The sequence below is a fragment of the Scardinius erythrophthalmus genome (assembly GCF_964197995.2).
Source record: "Scardinius erythrophthalmus genome assembly, chromosome: 7".
NCBI lineage: Eukaryota > Metazoa > Chordata > Actinopteri > Cypriniformes > Leuciscidae > Scardinius > Scardinius erythrophthalmus.
Window position 1 is genome coordinate 13,858,454 of NC_138227.1, and position 9,504 is coordinate 13,867,957.

The following is a 9,504-nucleotide window of genomic DNA, read 5'->3' on the forward strand; positions in this document are numbered from 1 at the left end:
TTTTTGAGGTATCATTGTAACCTGTGTGCAGAAGGGTCTTCGGGGCAACATATTTAAATTTAAAGGGGGTCTGTATTCCCGTCAATAATATAATTAGATCAAATATGCCTCAGGCAAATCCTCGAATCAAGTCAGATGAGACTCCCATCATACCCTTAGGAAAATGTTGTCAGTCACAGAGCGGCTGAGATTCAAGCATATATGTGTGGTAAAAAAATGAGGTGGGGTCATGGCATAATTTCAAGTTCTATACAGGTGAGCAGAATTTATAGATGACTTCATGATCTAGTTTTTCAAGGACAAAAGATGGAGTCAAAGTTTGGAGATTCAGTTTACCAACACATCGATTTGCTTTGAAATGATGTGATTGATGCTTTTGGATCTAAAAGAGTCTAATTTATTCAGATCACATGTAATATGCGTAGAAAAAGACAGACATTTTTAGGACCATGTCGTTCAATCCATAAGAAAGCAATAAGATAGCGTAGATAAAAATGGCAGGTTTAGAGGGATACCCAATGTCTTACTATACATAAAGGACCGAACACATCTGAAGTAGACTCTCAAGAGAACAGTTAAGAGTTACGGATATTTTAAGCCACCTCTACTGGGGCTGTGATTTTTTTTCCTGATACCTAATTAAAAACATTAATAATGATGCTTTATCTGGTGTTCAATTTTCAGCCCTATTAAGGCTGCTCCCATTTGGGTTTGTCATTGCGCTCACAAATAGGTCACACCAAAGTCTCAAAGTTGGAGAAATGTCTCCAGGTCTCATTCGCCGATATATCATTTACCATTCTATCTTTTGAATTGCAATGACATGAAGTTCTACTTTCGTTCTCCACATCAAATGATGAACGAATTCTATTTTTGGGATTTATGTTGAGAATGATCTTTACAGTATGACTGAGAACTCATTTATATAATCAAAGCCAACTGCCGGTGAACCAAAATCTATTTAGTTTACTATCATTCAGCTACTTTTTACCATAATAATTGCACTAATACTAAATTGTGTTGCAATTTACTTTATTATAGTATTGTATTGCACAGTTAATTCCATTGTACAGTTCTGCTATTCTACTTGCATTACTGTACATTTCACATATTGTGTATTCCATAAGATATTTCATTATACATACTTAACCTGTGTATATTGCACGTAATTTTACTTCTATGCTACAGAACTATTATTTGCAGAAAAAGTAACTGGCAATATTGTGTCTAAAAAAGTATTAGTATCACAGTATAATTATGTGCAAGCATGGGTTAGTTTTATTTATCACAGTCAGATTATCACACTTATGGTGTCCCAGTGCTAAAGGGTAGCACTGTAACCGGTATAAATATATAAAATAAATGTAAAAATGAGTCAAGAAAAAAACCCACCAGTTCTATTATTATAAAAATACTTCATTAGTAAAGGCAAAAGTGAGGTCAAAAATCTAATAAACTTTCTGCAAATTCAGATAAAAAGAAATCTGATTATTAAATATCTGATTACTAAAACAACTCAGTAGTAATACTTGTTAATGAATGGCTAGTCACATCTTTATGTGGGTGAATTATCAAAAAATGTGTCACTGTGACATTTTATCTTGTCCTTGGCAAAACGTTGCATGTTATAGAGAAAGCAAAGTTTGTTCATTTATGTTTTCATGGAGAACTGGTTCCTGTTGCTTTTGTTTCAGTCCCAGCTGTGTTTTCATTTACCTCAATCTTCATCAAGGTAAGAGGCAAATCCACAGGGGTCGACGGAGATTTCAGCAGGTCACACTCAAAATTCTTAAGCAGATCTGATGATAAACCTCGCATCGACCTTTCGAGTCGGTCAGGATGATTCTTCATCTCGAGGATTGGCTTGACGGGACGTTTCTGCAGCAGCTGGGAATCAAAGGACATGCCGCGGAAAAACTTCTGGCTTTGGAAGTGCTCCAGGCACCGTAAGCGACGTGTGGGGATCCTGCAAAGAAGCTGCATTTGGACAAAGTCACAGAGTGTTTTAGGTTTGAGGATGTGCGTAAACAACAGGGTTGTGCTCCATTCAGAACTGATCTGAGGATCCCTGAATTTTCCAATTCATTTCCCGAATTTGATTTGAAGTAGCAAACAGAATTGTAATTTAAATTTGAAGGAAGAAATTCATATAAATGCAGTGTATTTTTTAATTATACATTTTCAGTAAGAATTAATATGTATATATATATATTTATATATATTATATATATTATTTATACCCATACAAATCACATGATATTATACTTCTTATTAAAAATATCAATACAAATATTTTTTTACATTTACTTATATTTTAAACATACTATATATATATATATATATATATATATATATATATATATATATATATATATATAACAATGCAACATATACTGTATATAATCATAAAGGATATCACCTCTATGAGCAGAAAGGCCAGAGCTGGACTGAGGTTTGCAGGCATGTCGTATGAATGCTCACTGACCCTGTTCATCATACTACAGTGGTCTGGTTCCGCAGGCAAAGGAAACTAAAAAATCAAAATAATAAAGAAAAGGCTCAGACGGTCTGAATAAGCAGCCTGTAGCACTTTCTAAACATCATCACTGAGATCTGCACATTTTTCCAGAGGTGATTTTTGTGACACATTCATCAAGTATAATGCTCATCTTGAAATATGGCCTCTGGATATGTCTTACCCCTCCAGTGGCTAAAGCGTAGATAAGAATACCAAGAGACCACCAGTCTGCAGCATGGCTGTACGGGCCCCCGCTCAGGACTTCAGGAGCTGTTTAATGACCGGATAATGTAATTAAATATCCATTTTTAGAGAAATAGCTCAGCTGAGCTATACATGTCTTTAGTTACTGCCAGATATACTTGATGGTAAATGCAAAGAAATCCTATCCTGTTTAAAAGCAGATTCCAGCCTCACCCATGTACTGTATTGTGCCACAGATAGTAAATGCTCTATCCCCACGCTCAAGGCGGCGAGACAGCCCAAAATCAGTCAAGCGGACGTGACCTAAATGAGACAGCGTTAATATTTCTATTCCAGAATTCCCTTTACTAAAAGATAAAAGAGTTGAGATTGACATCTGAATACAATCTAAAGACACAAGATACATATATGATCATTTTCTTGCTATTATTTGAAAATTATGCAATTAATTATTATACTTATGGAACCGAATATCTATCTATCTATCTATCTATCTATCTATCTATCTATCTATCTATCTATCTATCTATCTATCTATCTATCTATCTATCTATCTATCTATCTATCTATCTATCTATCTATCTATCTATCTATCTATCTATCTATCTATCTATCTATCTATCTATCTATCTATCTATAGTTCTATCCATCTATCTATCTATCTATCTATCTATCTATCTATCTATCTATCTATCTATCTATCTATCTATCTATCTATCTATCTATCTATCTATCTATCTATCTATCTATCTATCTATCTATCTATCTATCTATCTATCTATCTATCTATCTATCTATCTATCTATCTTTATGTCTATATGTATGTCTATCTATCTATCTATCTATCTATCTATCTATCTATCTATCTATCTATCTATCTATCTATCTATCTATCTATCTATCTATCTATCTATCTATCTATCTATCTATCTATCTATCTATCTATCTATCTATCTACTAGACAGAAAATGTTTAACAATAACCAATGATATTGTACAAATGTACAAATATTATACACGGTGGTGCATGGCTGTCACTGAAGTTTCCCACAATGCTTCAGTCTGGATCAGCTTTACCTTTATCAGTCAGAAGGATGTTCTCCATCTGTTTAAGAAAAAACATTTTTAAGAGCATTTTATAGGGCCGAATACAAACTTTTATCAACTTTAATAATTGATTTATATTTATATATATTTTTAAACACAGAGTGATCATGTCTAAACATTCTTATATTCCTTGTTCATGTTCGATGTTCAACTTGAGACAACTTTCTGTCAGAAACCAGAATACATAAACATAGCAGTCAAACTAAATAAAAAAGTACTGTACGATATTGTAATACCTTCACATCCCTATGTATTATTCCGAAGTCATGCAAAAATCCTGGAAAGGAAAAAAGTGTGGTAGCATATTACTTTGACTGTCATTGATACAAATCTACAACACCTGTGTGTGAAAAAGACTCAAGACTAAACATGTTAGATTATTTAAACACAATTTAAAAGCATGTTAAGTGTCATATATACATTATAAATCTAACAACACTCACCCAAGGCAGAGCCCAATTCAGCAGCAAACACGCGAACATCTCTCTCATCAAACCGGCCCTTCAGTGTCCAGTAAGTATACAGGTCTCCAGTGCTGCAGTAATCACACACTGAAGACAAACACACAGGAGTGAGAGAAAACAAGAGATGAGAAAGACAATGTCACAGTAGACTGAGTGGCCTGACCTTGAGGCCACCTATTATAGATCAAACTCTAAAGGGACTTCATTCAAGCATGATATGAACTGGAGCAGTATTTTTGAGTATAATTTCAGTCTGTCACAGGGTCACGGAGGGAGACTTTGGAAAGGAAGAAGACAAAACACAATGATTAAGTCTCCTGACTTGCCCTGGCTGGTGAACGGATGTGGAGAGAAGAACATGGGGCAAAAGGGTTTAACAAAAATACATAGAACGAAACAGATAAACACATGGAAAAGGAAAAAATCAAATACAATCAAGTAGAGCATTGGGCAGATCTTTCAAGACATATTCATAACCAATTATTTTCTACTTATAAAATGGTTTCCTAATACATATACATATATATATATGCATAAAAATGAATATGTATTTTTATGAATATGTATTAGAGTACAGATAGATGTTAAACCTGAAGAGAAACATTTTAAATTTAATACAAATGTATTTGAATAGCATCCATAAGACCCTTAGTGAACAAGCTAAAGATGTGTTATAGAAAGGTCAAATAAAACACTTAAAGGGGCTATATGTAGAAATTTTCATGTGTTAATGGCTTTTTTTATTGCCAATGTGTGAACAGATAGTAACAAAACTTAAAAAAAACGAGACATTCCCCGACTTCCTAGGTTGTCTGTGAAAGCCTGTAGAAAGATTTTTATGTGAAGGACTCGAGGCATTTTTTGCTGGGAAAAATTAAAAGGATGAGACATTTATGCTCTCCAAAGAGGATCACTTCCGTTCAATGACACGTGAAATGAATGTTTAAACAATGTTCAGGAAAGTGCAGAAAGAGAAATTCTGCACTGTAATGTCATTGTGTCATGCAAAGAAAATGGATTAATTCAAACTATAGTCTCACATAGCCAGATCTTTTAGTCTATCTCGGATATTTACGTTATAATCAGACTATCATATCTAATTTGAATGACCTCATCTGTTGACATGATGTTGGTGAATTGCAGAGCTGGTGAAAACATATCCACATCATCGCTATGATCAGATGCTTAATTAACTGCTGCTTTCTCACCACTGTCGTTTTTGTTGTTGTTGTTTTTTGGGATAGTTCACCCAAAAATGAAAATTCTGTCATCATTTACTCACCCTCATTTTGTTCCAAAGTTTCTTTCTTCTGTTCAACACAAAATAAGATATTTTGAAGAATATGGGTAAACAAACTGTTGATGGGCCCCATTGACTTCCATGGTATTTGTTTTTCTACTATGGAAGTCAATGGGGCCTTGGGCTTGATTGGTTGCCCATATTCTTCAAAATATCTTCTTTTGTGTTGAACAGAAGAAAGAAACTCATACAGGTTTGGAACAAAATGAGGGTGAGTAAATGATGACAGAATTTTCATTTTTGGGTGAACTATCCCTTTAAGTTGTTGGCTGCAGTTCACTTAACAGCCACCGGTGTCACTAATAACAAGAGTTTCAGAATTCTACACAAAGCCTCTTTAAAAATGATTGCAATTAATGCCATGATTTCTGAAAAGTCTTTAGAAAGCAGAATGAAGAATGAAATATTGTATGTGGTGTGACTCACTGATGAAGAGATTGCTCTGGCTCTGCCAACAGTCCCGGAGACTGAGGAGGAAAGGATGCCTGACTTGTCGCTACAATGTAACAGTTGACAACACAAAATGAGATGGACATGAGTGCAGGCGCTGAGAGGACATGAGAGTAAACTCTAATGGAATGAACAAAACAATTGAAGTATGAAATATGTGCGTGCTTATAGGCTATTGACTGAGAGGACATCAGTGCTGTCCATGTATCACTGGCCCGGTTAGAACCAGATCAGGCGAGCCGTAGCCGACACAGAGCGCTGCGGCGCAGTGTGACTCACTTGAATTATAACCTCCTCTTTAGACTGCTGGAGGACTCCATGTCTCAAAACATCAGCCTTGGGTAAAACCTAACCAACAGTGACACAAGAAATTCTGAAGTGAAGAAGGCGCAGTGTACCAAACACATCACATTTTTAAAAATGAAATAGAAAGATAGAGAATTAAGACATGAAAAAAAATCACCTTAACAGCATAGGTCTCATCTTTAGACAGGTCCTTCACCTTCAGGATCGGACCGAACGAACCTTTAGCGATGAAACCAAGAATCTGAGAAGACAATCATTAGTTACAAAAAGAAAAAAAATCACAGTTTTTAAAGGTTCCCCATGTGAAAAGGAAGAGCACTTAATTGTACTGAATGTGCACTTGTGTCGTACTTCAAATCTTAAAAGTATATATTTAAGTATATAATCTTTTGTTATGCTTTAAGGAAGTTCACTTATTTTGGTGTGTTCACTACCACACTAAAGCACATGTCAAGTACTTGATTATAATTTTAACTGTAGTGTGTTATTTGATATTATTACGGCTCTCTGAAATACTTGATTCTGATTGGTCAGTTGCAACATTCTGATGTCAGTTATGCTGTATAATAATGACCGCTCATCCGGGTATCTGAGAAGTCACACAGGTAAAACAGGTCACGTCAGGGTCCTGATCACATTGTCAGGGTTTATTTTGGCATTATCCATTACTTAGATGTAAATTTGATATTTTATAAATGCACTAAATTAAAACTTCATTGTTACAAATGTGTTCATTACAAATATATTCAAATACATGACATACAAGTTTCAATTGAAATTCAATAGAAATGTAAAGTATATTTTATAGTGCTATCAAATCGATTAATCACATCTAACATAAAAGCTTGTAAATACATAATAATATATATACACACACACACACAAACTTTTATGTTAGATGCGATAATCGCGATTAATCACATCTAACATAAAAGTTTGTAAATATATATATATATATATATATATACACATACACACACATATACATATATAATTATTTGTTTACAAACTTTTATGTTAGATGCGATTATTAGCGATTATTCGATTTGACAGCACTAATATTTCAGCATAAATGTTCTTCAGTACATTTGGCAGTATACTTAAACCATATTTCAAAGACAACAGAAGTAAATACACATTTAAATATAAAGATTTTATAAGAATTTAAGTTTGTCAAAAAACACTCTCACAAGTTCAACAAGTTCAAACACTCTTAAGTTCAACTAAGAGCATTTCCTATAACTTTGAAGTGTGACACATTTTCATTTAATTTCAATCAACAATTAAAGCATGTCCAAAGCATTATATTCAGTTTGCTCTTAAGTCTATCCTTTAAAAGTACTGTATATTATTTCTGAAATAACTACTATTTTTAAAAGTATGCTAAACAAGAGACAGTTGACACAAAATTGAAATGGTAATCATTTAATCACCCTTATGTCGTTCCAAACCTGTATGAATGTTTCATCTGTGGACTTTCATTCTTCAAAATTCTACAGAACAAAGATAGTCATATGGGTTTGGAACAACAACATTTTGCAACATTTTTCAGTAGCACCTCACTGCAGTACATGAGATCCAGGGGGCGGAGTTGGATCCAGATCTAAGGGGTGGAGATTAGTAGGCTTAGGGGTGGGTTTAAGGATCAGGGGGTGGAGATGGGTAGGTTTAGATGTAAGGTGGGAGGAGTTGGATCTGGATCTAACTCCTCCCCCCGGATTTCATGTTCTGCAGTTAGGACCATCTCACATTTTTGGGTAATTTATGTCACATTTTTAAAGGATTTTATGACTAGTGCCATATAACTACCTGTAAATGTGTGTGTCCAGTAAACCTGTGCGGGAATTCTGGCAGGAAAATGGAAATAAAGCCCGGCAGTGTCCACTCTAGACGAGGCCCCTCGGGGTTCGCATCTGAGGGCCGAGATTGCTCAGAGATGGGGTATTCTCTGTGCTGGGCGCTGTGATGAACAAGCGGAGCCGAGAGAGACGGGAAGCCCTGATGACATGACAGGGATCTCCTCTTCACCAGTGATGATGATGATGATGCCTGGAGTGAAGAGGACATCACAGATAAACAACTGTACAAAATCACAAACACTTATGATAACATATAATGCTTAACAGATCAGTAGCTGCACGGTGTGCATTTAAACCAATGCAATGGCCCCGAAAAGACAGGCTACATTTAAAATGTATGAGTGTCAGTGCATTAAATAGCAAAATATAAAATCAAGTGGCATTTCAAAATCGCAGTGAATGTGATAAACTCTTATAGGCTACTCTGCAGTGAAATAAATTGTTGGACCAAATTGTCTGACAATACTCAAATGAAAGTTTATGTTTTCATTATTTTCTACATAGATTTTTTTTATTTATTTTTAAATGAACTAATAATCTGTGAATCATTGTGTAATGTTATGTTACTGTAATTTATGCGTAGTTATTTTAACGTCATAATTGTCAATATCATCCGGTGTGGTTCAATCGATACCAATAAATAACCTTTATTATTTAAGAGTGTAGGTCATCATCCTACGGTTACCTCTTGTAAACCATTCTCATAAAAGTAAACACATTTAATTGAATAACACATGAGAATACTGGGAGCCGCATGTGTACATGTAATCTGAATATCATTTTGCCTCATGAAATGGATATTTTATCCATCTATGTTAGACCCACGAAACTGCAAAGCACACAATCAATATTTAAATCAGACCGATGTAACTGTGTACACCCTGAATTTTTGTACAAACTATTAGCCTACTTTATTATTCATCGATTTGAGTTGTGAGTAGTAAACTCTCTTACCTTATTTTTACTCCCGTCGCCGCCCATCACATTTTATAAACAATAAATAAACGACTTGCGATATTCTCTAAAAACAAACCTATTTTCCCACAGAAGTCCGTCAATTAAACGTGAACCCCATGTCAGTTATTTATAACATCTTCTTTTCTTTCCCACACAATATAACGCTGTTTTAATAAGCGCATTAGTCGGTGTCCAAACCTTTGATACACATGTAGGAGCGCCGCCCACTCATTAATATTAACATATAAACAATGATCACGTTACAGCAATGCACATCATCATGCATCAGAAACGTCATAATCGATTGATTACGTAACTCACATACTTACTGACGTAACCT

The 9,504-nt window shown here is 34.8% G+C and overlaps 1 protein-coding gene across 1 annotated transcript; it reads right to left on the minus strand.

The window, feature by feature from the left end:
* Positions 1–1,017: 1,017 nt before the first annotated feature.
* Positions 1,018–9,383, minus strand: LOC308693066 (ribosomal protein S6 kinase-related protein-like). The gene is made up of 12 exons (XM_081369779.1): positions 9,162–9,383; positions 8,158–8,397; positions 6,506–6,589; positions 6,322–6,390; positions 6,019–6,088; positions 4,272–4,379; positions 4,065–4,105; positions 3,799–3,826; positions 2,936–3,025; positions 2,700–2,788; positions 2,420–2,530; positions 1,018–1,977 (listed from the first exon to the last, which is right to left on the minus strand). The coding sequence occupies exons 1-12, from the start codon at positions 9,186–9,188 to the stop codon at positions 1,660–1,662; spliced, it is 1,275 nt and encodes a 424-aa protein (XP_081225905.1). The 5' UTR covers positions 9,189–9,383; the 3' UTR covers positions 1,018–1,659.
* Between the last annotated feature and the right edge of the window lie 121 nt (positions 9,384–9,504).

Excerpts from the sequence above, each read along its gene's own strand:
- LOC308693066 (XM_081369779.1), bottom strand. The coding sequence starts at position 9,188 with ATGGGCGGCGACGGGAGTAAAAATAAG. Across the intron at positions 6,590-8,157 it reads CTGGACACACACATTTACAG|ATTCTTGGTTTCATCGCTAA; the intron begins GTAGTTATATGG and ends TTGTCTTCTCAG. Across the intron at positions 6,089-6,321 it reads AAGAGGAGGTTATAATTCAA|CGACAAGTCAGGCATCCTTT; the intron begins GTGAGTCACACT and ends GTTACATTGTAG.